This window comes from Pan troglodytes, chromosome 5 (assembly GCF_028858775.2).
Source record: "Pan troglodytes isolate AG18354 chromosome 5, NHGRI_mPanTro3-v2.0_pri, whole genome shotgun sequence".
NCBI lineage: Eukaryota > Metazoa > Chordata > Mammalia > Primates > Hominidae > Pan > Pan troglodytes.
In genome coordinates this window covers 131,197,624-131,213,632 of record NC_072403.2, presented here as the reverse complement: position 1 = coordinate 131,213,632, position 16,009 = coordinate 131,197,624, and the positions used below count along the sequence as shown (strand labels likewise).

The window sequence follows — 16,009 nt, the reverse complement described above, 5'->3', positions numbered from 1 at the left end:
GGATAAAAGGGAAATACTTGTGCCCTGCAATTCTCCTCTTGCTAACTGAAGAATGGGGCTTGACTCTGGGGATAGCTTGTTTCAAAAAAAAAAAAAAGAAGAATAAAAGAATGTAATTTAAAAAGGTAACTATATCTGACTTTGCTCATTTTAATGAAATTCAAGCTAATTCATTTTTATCAATCACTAAATAATTAGTAACTTTATTAACTACTAGTAATACTAGCGATAACCTCATAGTATTTGTAACGTTTAAAAAAGGAATCTAAAAGAAAAAGCTTAGTCTTTATAAGGTTGATAAATCTATAAACAAATCTTTTAAAGATAGTACATTTCAATTTTAAAAATCATTTTGTCACTGCTGCAAAAATTAAAATGTGAAAATTTGAAGTTGTGGAATGATATATGTATGAGTTAGAATGTTTGGGCTTACCTTTTTATTACAAGTATTAAAAAAAAACTTTTGAGATTAGACATTACATGAAAATAGTATTTGTCTTCTATGGCACACTTTTTTAGCTCTCCTTAGGATATTAAGGGAGCATCTGTGATATCCCAGCAAGGAATACCTTTTTTTGGCTGGGCATGGTGGCTCACTCCTGTAATCCCAGCATTTTGGGAGGCCAAGGTGGGCAGATCACCTGAGCTCAGGAGTTCAAGACCAGCCTGGCTAACATGGCAAAACCCCGTCTCTACTAAAAATACAAAATTTAGCCGGGCACCTGTAATTCCAGCTACTCAGGAGGCTGAGGCAGGAGAATCGCTTGAACGCGGGAGGCGGAGATTGCAGTGAGCCAAGATCGTGCCACTGCATTCCAGCCTGGGCGACAAGAGCAAAACTCCATCTCAAAAAAAAAAAAAAAAACCCACAAAAAATGAATACCTTTTTCTCTTGATCACTAAAGATCTGTAGTTGCTGATGCTTCCCATGTTGGGAAAGCCCTGTCAGATCTTGGCCTGGGGACCAAGTGAGGAAGATCACCTGTCACCACAGGCCTGCAAGGGGTCACTTGCTGGCCTCACATTGACCACAGAGGTCTTAGCAAGGCTAATGAATTCAAAGTTTCCGTGTTAATTAAAAATCTGCCGAATAAACAGACCAAAAACCCTGAGGTTAAACCTTTAAACACAAAGTGACAACTTCTGAACTCAGTGACAGCTTCTGCCTGGAGACCATAGTCATCAACCACAAGACAGATATTTTTGATAAGGAAATAACTACAAATGGTAGACCCTAAGCTGATGCCAAACTGTTCTATGTAAGGAAAGTGTTCTCAGCAATAGTGCCTCCTTCCAAAAAGGAATGGACTAGATATTCACCTATGAATAAGCCCTTTTCTGACCTCTAACTTTTGAGTTGCTAAATTATAATCCCTTAGAATGTTTTAGAGAAATGGACTTATATTTTGGTCAAGTATTTCTTTATTCTTTTTCTTTTCCCCTGTACCCTCTGCCATTTGGTAACAGCACAAGAGTTTTTATAAAATAATGTCAAAATTTGGCCATAAAAAAAGAGAACCATTAAATGCATATGATCCAATTTTTTTAGCTAGAACTGGAAACACGGTTTTCCTTAGGAGAACGAGATACTTCTTAGAAACAGAACAATCTGTCCTTTACAAGTAGTGATTACTAGAATTCTCATTTTTTAAAACTGGCTTTATCAGTTGTTCTGACTCTTATTCTAAAGAAATTGCTATTGCTAACCACGCTTTCATTTCACTGGGGAATTAATGCTCAGTAGCACATTAGAATTCATGCAATAGCATTAAATAATTACTGTTTCTTTATATATCTCCTGCCAACTTAGAAGTACATTAAAATTGGCTGTAGGAGAATTCAGGACACCTCAATCTGAAGAAAATCCCCATCCATATATATATTCTCCACTCAGTAGATAAGAGGCAACCTCGAGTACCTGGCAACAAACGAATTGCACACATAGCAACAAGAAGTCGAGTAATACAGAAAGAGGAAAGAGAAGCTGGTCCACATTAGCTCCCGTGGTGGTAGTAAACTTCAGGAAATATCAGAGCTGTAGACAGCAGCTTGGCATGAGTAGAGGAATTCATGGTTTTCCATAAATCTAGTGACAGGCCAGGTCGAATAGGGCAACACCATCTTGTCTGCCCAAGTAGCATACAGGGCAGGAGGAGAAAAGTTAGGTACAGAGCTGGAGCTGAGAGCCGAAGTGGAGGAGGAGGAAGGCTGTGAGAACTGAAGGATGTAGGGCAGGCAAGGAAAGGTGGTGCTGTGAGGGTCTTCAGTTGAGCCAGCTCCCAGTCCTGATTCGGCATGTGTCATTTTGGTGCCAGGCCTGGCCACAGCTTCTCAGACCCCAGATAGAGCTGCCTTCTGTGCATGGAGGAGCAGGAGGGCTCAGAGGCCTCAGATGACTGTCTGAGGTTTGCAAGCAGCAAAAAAGTGAGGGCTCTGTTCAGTGTATAGTGGAGAAAATCAGCGTGAGAGAGTTTCCAGCCTCGCTCTTCTCTACACTACCTTGGGCCTCAGCTTCATATGTAAAACAGGGATAATAATACCCCAGAGAGGGTGTTGTAAGGATTGGATGTGTTAAATTATATCAAATTCCCCTCACAGTGCAGTGTGGTAGCTGTTTGACAAAGTTAATTCACTTCCTCCTTTACAGCCTCGGCCTCCATAACCCATGATGACGACAGCTCCTATAGTTTGATTTGTAGAACAAAATAATACTTCTAAAATGTGAAACTACTGCTCATCCAGTGAAAGAATTGTTGAGAAGCTTCCACATAATGCTTTATGCACCTCAGATCTCAAAGACTTTTGCTAATTTGTGGCAAAGAGATAGCACATATGTTGCTCCCAGAGCAGTCCAGGAAGCTGGCCCTGAAGGGTAGCCTATGCTAGAAGTGGAATAGAAGCTCCTCGCGGAGCTATGGGAACCAGGGCTGGTGGGAAGCCACATGCCCACAGACCTAAAAACAGAGTGGTTAGTTCTAGACGCGTGCCTGTAAAGTAGAGGTTGCAGTGCAAACTGCTGGACTGTGGGCTAACTGTGGCTCACGGATTTTTTTTTTTTTAACCCTTAGCCAGCGTAGTTTTGATTTTTTTTTTTTTTAAATAGCTTTAGTCAGGGGCTTGACTCTCGTTTTGTCACATTTCCCATTCACTTCTAGTTGCCCTATACCTGGTGGTTCTGTTCCTGTCTGGCCCTTCAAATGTTCTGACCCCTTTTTCGAGCCTATCACAGAACAGGGGCACAAACCAGAGAGCAGACAGTGGACTCAGAACCAGGGACCGAATGTGTCCTATCCCATTGTCCTAGGGTTGCCAGATGAAATATAGCACTTTCAGTTAAATTTGAATTTCAGATAAACAACTTTTTTTTTTTTTAGTATAAGTAGGTTCTGTGTAATATTTCCATTTCCTAAATCTGGCAATACTGCTTTATTCCCATTTATAATTCTCATCCTCGCAACCGTAGCTACTAAGTAGTAATTGTCATTGTAACATTGGGGTAAAGAATCTTGAAAATAGAACACCTTGACAGCCTTTGGGAAAGAGAGAAGGGGATACATTTATTTCAGCATTTGAAAGAGCAAAGCATGTGAATGAGTGTTTGAATTTGATATGGGGTAAAATTGGAAACTATCATGGCTAGAGGGCTTTTTTTCACATACTGGGTGATGACAGCTAGAAGGTGACTGGAGGTGGCCCTCGCTCACTGAGGAATGATGTAAGGACAAGGATCATTCCTAAGACTGTCTTGGGTGGCATCTTGATACCTGTTGCATGAGAGGGTGCTAAATACTTTCAGGTGTAATTGCGGTAGACTCCAGGCAGGCAGTCTTTGTGAAGACGGAGTCACATCAGGCTCTGCACTGTCACCTCTTGGTGACATTAGCCTCTTTTCTTTCCTTTCCCGTAATTGCTCTGCCCACTCTGAGTTCAGCTAAAGGTCAAAGCATCAAAGGAAGGAGAACTTCCTCCCTAAGTTCTCCCTTATCTGTTTAACCTCCTGAAGCCTAGGAGGACTCTGAGGAGGTGGCGTGAGTGGATAAAGGTCAGCCAGGCTCATTGAGTGTCTTCTAGTCAGGTGCCCTGTCACACCTGATCTCCTCACTGTGCTGTAAGGGAGATAATACTTACTTTTTTAGTAAGCTGTATTTTCTGAGCAGTTTTAGGCTCGTAGCAAAATTGAGCAGAAAGTATAGAGAGTTCCCATATACACCCTGTCCCCACACAGGCACAACCTCGCAGTCTCAGCACCTCAACCCACAGTGGTGCATTTGTTAAAATGGGTTATTCTTTTTGAAAGATGAGAGAACTAAGGGGTAGAAGGGCAGACCCTGAGGCAGCTGGCCTCAGGCTTATCCACTGTGACCTGCTCTGCCATGTGGCTGTGATAGACCGGCCTTAGTATCAGGTCTCTTGCTGCCCAGTTGTCCTGGCCCTCCAGATCTTCATTCCCATAAGGAAATGTAGGTGGTGGGGATAGCATTAGATAAGCGGTGGAAGCGGTGGTTAGATTGCCGTCTTTTGTTGATCCATGGAGAAATTCTCTTCCAATGGATAAGTGAAGGTTTGGAGAAATTGTGAATTAATTTCCCCCAAGTTGCTTTTTATCTATGTCTCTCCGTTCTGTTTTCCAGTTCCACCAAAGATTGAAAGAAATAAGGTTAATTCAATGACCCTGAAAATATTTTATCTGAAAGTTCTAGAAGTTACTTTTATATGACAGCCAAGTAATTTTAAGCAAAGTTTGATGGAAATTGCTGTCAGGCTTTTAAAATCACTGTTTTTCAAAGCATCAACCCTAAGTGTAATTTTAAGAGAAATGGCACATCACTTTCAGGTTTAACAATCAGTGAGTTAGATTGCTCTTCCACCTCAGACCTTGCCTGAACCAGACACAGCCCCTTGTGTCCCCAAGAACAGCAGGGACATGAGTATCACTGGACCACAGAGCTTCTTCCCTTTCATGACAAACAGTGGACTGTTATATAAGTGAGCCAAACATGGCCTCTGTCTGTTGGTCTCTAGGTTATTTCCTCACTGCAGGCTGAGACCCGTTAATTCAAGAGCCCGCCAACACCAAACTAATTTTTAATACATCTAATTATTTTAAAAATAGCCCGAACAAGCAGATTTTTAGCATTTAGAGCCTGCCTTACACATTCTGTGAAACCTTACCTAGCATCTGTTAGCCATTGATAAGATAGAGCTTTGTGGTTTTTAGACACCGAGCTGCTACTGCCCTTCAAAGTCTTCTGATAATAGAGTTACTCCATCATGCTGCAAAGTGACATCACTTAGTCCTAAGCCCTCATTCCGATGCACCTCTCTTGGGAGTTCCTTCGCCCTCCTCCCCTTCTGCATGGTGACCTCCTCACCCTAAGCCTCTGGATGCCCTCCCACGCAACCCTGTACAAAGCACCACTCATTAAAGGTTGTTGTGTGTTAACTGCCTCTGTGGTCCTGTCTTTTTCCCAGATCAACCTCAAATCCCTCGAACAAACCCCCACTAACACAGCAGTACCTTGGCACAACTAAGATTTTATGAAAGCTAGTGTATGAACCTCCATAGCTAAAGATTACCCCACATTGCCTTACACCTGGAGAGGACCTTTCTACTCTTCCTTTCTTCCTCCATCTTTTGGATACCAAATAGTTGTGTATATTTTTAAATGTATATATTGATAAAGAGCTTGTGTACAATATAAGTTTGCCTGGTTTCACATATATTTGTCCTTCCTATTTATGTGTTATACTAGGAAAAATTATGAAGCTCTTTTAGATTGCAAAGATCACAGACATTCTTAGGTTTTTAATAAAAGTAATTATAATGCCTAAAATGCATTGAGCACTTAATGTGTGTCGGGCAACATGTTAAACTCTTTACATGCATTGTTTTATTTAATCATCACCACAACCAGTGAGGTGTTTTTATTCACATTTTGTGTGTGCAGAAAGTGGGCTCAGAGAGATTAATTGCCTTGCTTAGAGTCACACTGACGATGGCAGAGCTCAGATATGAACCCAGTTTCTCATATGCGTTCGCCCGTGACCCGCTTTTACGCATTACTCCTCAGTAAATGAGAAGCTTTTCTACAAGTACACATGGGGAAGTAAACAAACAGTCTTAGCAGGCAAAGAGGAAAAGGGAAGATGATTCACCAACATTCAGGACTCCACAGCATTGTTGATAGTTCTATAGCTGCTGTACAGGCCTAACACAGTTCCACTGGGGAACCATCCAAGTGGCAAAATCATCTCTGCCTCAGCCTCCTCTTAACTTTTTTCTCCTTGCCTTTCTTGTCTTCTTTCTCATGGCTTCTACTGCTTCACAGCCCTTTCTCCTGTGTATTTGTACTTCTCTGTTTCTGTATCACTGTCTGGCCTCTAGGTTCTCTCTGAATGTTTCCCAGTTACACTTCCCTAGGTAGAGTGGATGGTTGGGTTGACTCATCCCATCCATTAGTGAGAACTACACACCAGGGCACCCCACCTTGGAGGCTCATGGCTAGCTCTCAGCTATCTGCCTTTGAGTTGGGCACCAAGCCCTGGTTCATTCAGCTGGGCCAGCATCACATCCTACAAACTACGGAAATTTTATGTAAGATCCCATAGAAGGAGGCCATAAGTGGGACTTGAACTTGTAGGCTTCAGTGAAATAGGGCAATGAAAGCCCAAAGTTTTCCTGAGATCCGTCTGGAAAAATCATGTAATTTTCAAAGACTTTTAATGTGTCTAATATAAAAATTTAAAGATTATGTGTTTAAAACTTCAGCAAATAGAAGTATTTGCTAAGAGGAGTTCTAGCAATAAATATGCAAGATATGAAGTCTATGCATACTAGGGAAATTCCAACGTATTTCTTTCTTCAGTGTGCTTGATTAGATCAGGACATTAAACTTAATTTGTTAGAAACAACAATAGAGTTGTATACAACATTTAATTAGTTTTCTTACTCTTCTATATTCATAAACATTTACTGAGTATGTAAACAGGCAGTATCTTATGTTTCCATACATTATCAATGAGATAGTAAGTGAGACAGCGTCCTGTATACTTCCCTTTTAGTCCTTTAGAATCTTTTCATAGTGTAGCAGATACTCAATAAATGACCTGGCCTAATTAATGAGCCCTGATGCCAATTAAGAAGAAAGTACAAATCAAAGAATCTTTTCTTATAAGCATGGAGTCAAGGGGAAGTAGTACTATTTCTTTAATGCCTTATACCCAATTTAATATTTTCTGGGTTAAAATAATGGGTTGCAATTATGAAATTTTGGTCCTTTGTTTCCTTTCACACAGTGTGTCAGCTCTACCTTTCACCAGGAGCAAATATACGTATTCAGGAAGAAAACATCTTTGGCTTGCTTTCAGTTTATCTTTTTTTGTGAGGGTTTCACTGCTGCATTTGAAATTTGGGCCCATTTTACTTCTACATGGAATGTCAGGCTTTAGAACCCTAATTAAGTTAATGAAAGACTACAAAAGAAACCTAAGGAGCCTGTGAAGAGGGGGGATCAATTCTGTCCTTGTTAGTAGTTAACTTTTAGAAGTGACTTCCTTGTCCTGCCAGCTCATGAGAACTGGGTCTAGAGAAATTAAATGACTTTATCCCCATCGCCACTCAGCTGGGTAATGGCTTAATACTACAAAATTAAAAGCTGGTAGCCTTTTGATGTTTCAAATATTTGTGTAAGTCGTAAATCTGAGTTAACAAGTTGATTTTATATGTGACTTTTAAATTGAAGCTTATAGTTATTCTATGCATGTGTACACACACACTCACACAATGTCTTACAGTTAGCTTTAATGTGGTAAATCATTTCCAGCAGTGATCAGCTGGTGGAATTGGTTAACAATATGACTGTTCCTCTTTATAATTGCTGGATAAACCCCTCCCAGTGCTTCGTTCAGGGCATTTTGACCACATCATTTTCGTATTTTCTAACTTTAACTCATAGAAATCCCATGGGATCAGGAACCCATTTTGAGAAATATGTCAGCAACTTTTGAAATGTAGGAAACTAACCAATTAGTGTCAGCTTTTCCCTTGAGGGAAGAAGATAGGAAAAGTTAATATATACTACAGAGGTTACTTTAGGAGATCCTTTACTAGTGGTACATTGTATAAATGATCATTTTTGACAAAGCTGAAACAAATTATCATAACTTTTTTTTCTGTTTTGATGTTCAGTATATTCCAAAAGCTTTTGAATTTATAAAGTATCTTTGGAAATTTACAGGAATGAAGAATTTACTAAATGTAGTACATTTAATGGAAAAACCAAATAAAACTCAAATATAATCTCTAGGTGTTCTGTAGATTTTTTATATACCTAGTCTTTCAGAGGCTCATTGGTTTCTATTTTTCTGTGATGTGAATTTAATTAGTTTTAATATAGATTTAAAATTTAATAAACGTGATTACCTGCCATCTGTCAAGCAGTATGCAAGGTGCAAAAACATATACCACGATCATGTATTCCTTACATGCATCCTGTAAGGAATTATCCCAAATTTTCAGATCAGAGTCACAAAAACTGTGACTCATCCTTAAGTATGTGACTCATCAGTGGCATTGTAGGGATTATAAATCAAGTCATGTGACCCTCAAATCTGTTTTACTTCTCAACAAAATTAATGTATAAGAAAAAAATCCTGAAAACACTACCATATACACATTCTTTTGATTGTTGGAAGATCAATAATCTGATTCAGTAAAGGAAGATTTTTTTGCTGACTCATTAAAGGAAGGTGATGCAATGTGTTGGTTAATGCCATGGGCTTTGGAGTCAGGCTAGCTTGGAGATGAACCCTGGCACCTTCTCTGTGGAAAAATGTGGTGACTGAGTAAAGTTGTTTTTTAACTTCCAAACCTCAGTTTCTTCATCTCCCTAACAATGGTAATAAAACATATTTCATAGGGTTGTAGCAAGAACTGGTTACAATACTGAAGTTATAGCATTTAGCAGAGTACTTAGCAGATAGTACTGATTCTTGGTAACTGTTGGTAGTAATAGTGGTGAGTTAGGAAGGTAATTTACAAGTTGCTTAAAGATGCTGATTGTTGTGTTCAGGAACATATGAAAACTTTGTTATTAATAAAATGATACTGATCTCAATGAAGATTTTGAGTTGTAAACGGCCCGTAAATAATATCTATAACTTTGTGTGATGCTTTAAGATACTCTAAAATATGGAGCCTGATTGGAACCTTTTTCAATTATGTCCATATTTTGATTACTGAGTTCTAGACAGTTGAAGAGTCCCAATCCTTTTAAAAAATATGTATACAAAAATAATTATATGTGTTCTTTGAGTCATTGAAAAAAGTTTATACAACTAATTTATGGCAGAGGGATTTGGCTTTTAAAACCATTATTGGTGTGTGGACTCTCAATTAGGAATATACTGAATCAATCTTCAGTTACATACATATACACACGTGTATCCAATTAAAGATTGATTACATTAAAATAGACAAGTTTTTCCAAAATCTAGGCATAATCACAGTGTTATTTTTTATTTCCTGTAAATATTTAAAAATACTTCTCCATATAGTCTTCGTCAGGAAACATCAAAGTGGTTTAAAGGGATAACCTGAATATTTGTCTGTATGCTGTGAGGCCAACAAAGTAAGAAGAACTTTGTGCAGAAATATAAATTTTAAAGATAGTCTTTGCAGATTTAATCTGTTATGAAAATGAACTAGATAAATGTAGACATGGTTCATGCTTTTAAGATAAGCTAAATTCCTGTTGTTGGGAACTGACTTTTGAAAATGATATTTGTATTAAATAGGATTAAATGGACTCAAAAACGAAAACTTTCCATTTGTAAACATAAAAGGGTAGTGTGTATGTGTACCAGCATGTTTATATGAGCATGTGTGTTCTGGTTTATATAATCATAACTCTTTTACTTAGTCATCCTTTTAACTAATGAATTTTAATGTTTTAGCCTTTGCTCTTCATATATTACCTATTTTGTAGCAAAAACATCTCCATTCAAATTATAATCCTGTTTTTATTTTTTTTTTTAGATGATGAAACATGCTTGGAATAATTATAAAGGTTATGCCTGGGGATTAAATGAACTCAAACCTATATCAAAAGGAGGCCATTCAAGCAGTTTGTTTGGTGAGTAGATGTGCTTTGGTTTCTTAGTGACAATAACTTCTCCCCAATTGCTTGAGCTTATGGATGGTGGAGAAGTCTGTGTAATATGGCCCTCCAGGCCATTTGGTTAGGAAACTTGCACACCTGATGGAATTAGATAAGGATTGTGCATAGTGTGTCCTTCAGCTAGAGTAGTGGCTATGTGTTCGAATAACCTGCTCGAATAACCTGCGTAACTTTAAAGAGTACTGATGCCTGGGGCATACTTCTAAAGATTCTCACTTAATGGTTATAGGATGCAGTATCATAATTTTTAGCCTCGGGTGATTCCTAGCATAGAAGCACTTGGTGGGCTGCACTAACTGCTTCCTGTTAGGTAAAAGCTGTGCCTTTATAGATAATCTGGGCAAGGCAGCCAGCCGTGGTGATCTTCACTGTATCTCAATTTTGGCTGTAGGTTTCTCCTGTTTGTACCATGGAAGAGAAAGTGAGGATGGATTAGGTTAATTGAACTTCCATTTATCCACTTTTGCAAGCTTTATTGCATTTGGTTCCCACAGCAGCCCTCTGTGACTGGTACTGTGGGTGTTAATAACATTCCATTGTGGAAGTAAGGAAGCTAAGTAACACAAGGGTGTCATGGATTCTTTGGGTCACAGAGCTGCCCAGTATCCTCCTACTGCACTTGATTTCTTTCTAATCCTCAAAATTTGTCTGTAAGTAACAGGATGAAGGGAATACAGTGTTACTCTGGAATTTCTGAATTCAACAATAGAACACTTTCTATACTTTAACTGAAAATGTTAAATAATAGCAATTCACATAATAACAGTTTCAGCACACATTTATTGAGCACTTACTGTGTGCCAGGTGCCATTCATGCATTATCTTATTTAGCCTCATTAAAATATACATTTTATAGGTGAGAAAAATGAGGCCCAGAGAATAGTTTTCCCAGAGATAGCCACCTACTAACTGGCAGAGCTGGGACTTGAACCCTGGTGTGGCTAACATTAGAGTCCATGCTCTTAATTCTGACATTTTGCTTTTCCATTTATTTAGAACCTTCCATGTGTTTGGCTTTACTTGTAGCACTGGTGATGATGAAAATAATACGAGTCTTTGCACAGGTCTTTACACAAGTCTTTGCCTAGTGCACAGCATATAATATGTAAATAGTGATTTATCAATGCACCAGGTGGTTCAATATATACTTCCATGAAGTTCTGAGGAACCAGTAGGACCTCAGGTTGGGAGAAAGGCATTGCAGGGTTTGCAAGAACAGGTAGAAAGAACTGGGAAAAGTAGAAGAAAAGAGACTGTTGGTCTATCAGAGTGACACAGTTTTGAGATGAAGAGCGCCTATACCTGAAGTAGAGGCAGTAGAAGTAATTCCAGACACTTCTAAAGTAGTGTTTTTAGGACCCAGCTACCAGTTAACATGGGTAAGGGGAGGTATGAATTGAAGAGAGAAACTCTGAAACCTCATGCAGAGCCAGAGGCCTTTATTTTTTCATTGTTTATTATAACATTTTTTGAAAAAATTATAACTCCATTTTGCGTTTATCTCTATAAAAGTCGTTGGTACCATTAAGAAATCAGTTAATGTGTTAAATTGCCGTAATCTTTATCAAAGGGATTATTTGGTTCTCTGTTAAAACATTTATGATTTTAAAATTTGTTATTGAACATTAAAAATATACTAGGTCTCTTAGGCCTGACTTTTGCTTTTTGGTTTTCATTGGCTTTTTCGGTAAAAAACACTTTTCATAATCAAGAACTTGCTCTTAGAAAAAGAGCTTCAGGTATTAGCATAAGGAAATGAAATATTAATAATTCAAATGGTATTTAATCTCATTTCATCTTCAAATTAAAATAAGATACATAATGATTTTCTTATTATAGAAATACCAATACAGTGGAACTTGTTACAAAGACATACAAAGTTTTCATTTTTATAGATGAGAAAAACTTTTAAATGATTTCTTTAGCCCACTTCTCAGCCAAATTTCTTATCTGTGTAATATGTAGTCCCGTATATTCGCTCAGCAAACCAGGGAGAGGATAGGAAAATGTAAGTTCTTTACCACCTGGCTTCTTAGGAAATAGTTTTTAGTTTGAGCTAAGTTATTTTGAGTCTTGACCCTAAAAACAACCTTTTTGGAGAAAGTATTAGGCATTATGAATCTTTTCCCGGTTATTAGCCATTGGGGAGCTCTTCAGGTCTGCTTCCTTCTCATGGTTGTTTCTCACCAGCTATGTTGAAGCATCCATCTTTTTCCTAGACAGAGTAAGACTGGTTCCTTCCTAAACAACTTTAATGAATATTAAAAAAATCTTAAGTATTCATGATCTCCCAATTCCATCTTAAGCAGGAAACTAGAACTATTTATTTCAAGATTTCAGTGGTACAAAAGATTTCAAGTTAAACTGTACCTCAAAGAGAGGTGTTTTGTGCTTGACCAATTATACTCATGTAAAGCTAAAATACAAGAAATAAAAATATTAACTTAAGGCTCTTAATAACTTAGAAATGAAATGTCAATGAAAATATGAAGCTGATATATTTCAAAATGCCCACTTTAAAATATTCCCTCCAGTGTCTCTCTGAATCCATAGTTCTAGCTTCAAAAAATTTAAAGGAAATTGGATTACAGTAAAACATTTCACAAAATGCAAGGATCTTCAGGTTTCTTTCTCATTATTATTAGATAAGATTTACAATTTTTATCTTTTTTGAAAATCAAGTGTTTTAATATTCTATTATTTATAGTTTCCTAATGATAACTTCTTAACTTGGCATTTGAAAGGCATGTGCCAGTGAAATAATTTTCACTTATATTTATAGATTTGGTCTTGGATCGTCCAGAGTGCTAATTACATATAGGAAGTGTAGTGCTCAGTCTTTCAGCAGCAATTCATTGTGCTCCTGAGTGCAGGATCGGCTGCCTGCCACTTGCACAGCCAATAACAAGGATGAAGTTCAGTGAAAGGAAAATGACTTTTATTTCCAAAGCTAGGAGTGGCCGGGTTACTCCTCTAGAAACTGCTTCAGACTTGAGGCTGGGAAGAGGGTCTTAAAAATGGGACTTGGACTGGGAGGCATATGGGAAGGGTGCCTGAGTATAAGATCTGCATGTCTTGTTCTGGTGGCTGTCTCTAGCTGTAGTCTACCTGGAGTGCGGGCTGACATATCAACAATAGCTGGGTTGCTGACTAACTGCCTTGAGGTAGTCTCTGAAGTTTTGCAGCTGGGTCTCCATGCTTGATCTGTCACAAGATTAGCCCCTGGAACTTCTTAGTAAGCACATAATTAGATCCAAGTATACAGTTACGTAAATGTTCATGGGGTGAAGGAGTGCATAGTGGGAAAGGGGAGTGAAGTTTCAAAGCATGTTTCAAGGGTATATTTTAAGACTAAGGAAAAAGGTTTCTACAGTTTGTTTCAAGGTTACATCTTGAGACTGGAAGAAAGGACAAAGAAAAACATTTTAAACTGCGTTTTGAAGCTAAACTACTCAATTACAATTGGGCATCATTGTCACAATTCCACAGGACACCATAAGGAATCTGGAGATAAGACATGACTTGTTTGTTCTAAGTTTATAGGCTAAGTGCATGCCTCATGACTCTAATTCTAGTACTCTGGAAGGCCAAAGTGGGAGGATTGCTTGAGGCCAGGAGTTTGAGACCAGCCTGAGCCACATAGCAAGACTCATCTGTACAAAAAAAATTTTAAAATTAGCCAGGCATGGTGGCACACACGTATAATCCCAGCTACACAGGAAGCTGAGGCAGGAGAATCACTTGTGCCTAGGAGTTTGGGGCTGCAGTGAGCTATGATTGCGCCACTGTACTCCACCCTGGGGGACAGAGCAAGACCCTGTCTCAAAAGAAAAAAAAAGTTTATAGACTAAAAGATGCACACGTGTAATTTTAATACAAGATAGAAGGTGATGAATGCCAGGGCAACAGGAAGTCTCCATGTCATTGGAATTCAGAGGAAATAAACCACAGAGGTCAGGACTTGTAGGGGATGGAGGGTAGTTAGCATCAGTCAGAATTCATATGGGGGTGAAATTTCATTTTAGAGTAATGTCTTCTTAGAACTATCACTAAACAATTTTAGATCTAATTATATTTAGAGTTTTGCACAGGTGCACTTTGATGTAATTACATCAGTCTTAATAAGTCTGTTGCTCCTTGATTTTAGGCCTATTCTTTTCTTGCTAGAGAATGCAATCACAGGCCGGGTGTGGTGGCTCACACCTGTAATCTCAGCACTTTGGGAGGCCTAGGTGGGTGGATTATGAGGTCGAGAGATTGAGACCATCCTGGCCAACATGGTGAAACCCCGTCTCTGCTAAAAACACAAAAATTAGCCGGGCGTGGTGGCATGCGCCTATAGTCCCAGCTACTCAGGAGGCTAAGGTAGGAGAATCACTTGAACCCGGGAGGTGGAGGTTGCAGTGAGCTGAGATCGCGCCACTGCACTCCAGCCTGGGCAACAGAATGAGACTCCATCTCAAAAAAAAAAAAGAGAGAGAATGCAATCACTAATGAAATTTCTAAGAGAAGTTTCTGAGACATTTATTTTTATAACTCAGAAGAAACTTTAAAGATTAGTATATCAGTCGATAGCCTGTGATAATTTTTAGTTTGGTGCCGTTTTATACTTTCATTGAAAGAATTTTAGACTATGTTTAATATTATTGCTTATTAATAAATCCAGTATTACCCTCTCCCTTTCTTAGTTATGGTCAATTTACATATATTTTGTCTAGCCAAAGTATTTTATCAAATATTTTTCTGATCTTTTCAGGTAACATCAAAGGAGCAACTATAGTAGATGCCCTGGATACACTTTTTATTATGGAAATGAAACATGAATTTGAAGAAGCAAAATCATGGGTTGAAGAAAATTTAGATTTTAATGTGGTAAGTTAAATAAGAATTGCTAATTCAGTCCTTAAACTTCAATTAACATGGATAAATTCTGTAGTGGGCCCTATTATTGTATTATAATGTACCCTAACAAAAATATTTCAACTTTAGATACTACAGATATTATTATCTTATACTATATTCTTAAATTGTCCTCACTACACAAATGTATGTCTTTGTTTTTTGGCAAATTAAGAGTAACAGAAAAGAAATTAGTATTTATTGAGACCTACATGTGCCTAGTATTCTTGTTCAGTCCCACTGCAACTCTATGAGATGGGCATTAATTTCACACCTTTGTATATTAAACATCTTAACCTCAGAGGCTTACTCCAGACTGCACAGCTGGTTGGGTGTCAAGAGCTATGATTCTGATGTAGGTCCATGGGGCTCCAGTGCTTATGCTTTTACACTGTGTCATGGTGTATCCAGCAGTAGCAGCAGCATTCATTTTCCCGTAAAGAAAGCTTCAAATTTTGTGGATCTTATTCATCTCTCAGTAAAAATAAATTGATTATATATGTGATATATTTTTTTAAATTCTGTATGCTATCATTCTTAGCAAATATTTCATGGCCCATTGTATACTGAGGGAAAGAATCAGAATTAAGGATAGTGAATACTTCTAATACTTCTTGATAATTTTGACTGGGGAGGACTACGTCTTATCAGCTCTAATTTGATAGTCGTTGTTTTACTTTATAATGATATTGACAAAGAACTTATACTAAGAAAAGAAAGCATGGAGGCCATGGAATTTTTTAGTCGTTCACTTCAGTGTGCGTTATCGGTATTATTTCTAATCTGAGACCACTTTGCAGAAATTCTCGTAAAGTCTCTTTGTCTTTCGGGTAAGCATTTGATAGTTTCTGTAAATCCCAGTCACCACGCACAAGTAACATGCTATATGTTGAAAGTGGACAAAGAGAATTTCCCTGCTGTTGCCTCTGCTT

General features: G+C 38.1%; 1 protein-coding gene across 1 annotated transcript in view; it reads left to right on the top strand.

Annotated features, from left to right (window-relative positions):
* The window catches only part of MAN1A1 (mannosidase alpha class 1A member 1), a 172,745-nt gene that overhangs the window by 32,753 nt on the left and 123,983 nt on the right, over positions 1-16,009 (top strand). Inside the window, exons 3-4 of the mRNA XM_518868.8 lie at positions 10,037-10,133; positions 14,935-15,050. Of these exons, the coding sequence (XP_518868.3) occupies positions 10,037-10,133; positions 14,935-15,050 (213 nt within the window). The remainder of the gene's footprint in view (positions 1-10,036; positions 10,134-14,934; positions 15,051-16,009) is intronic.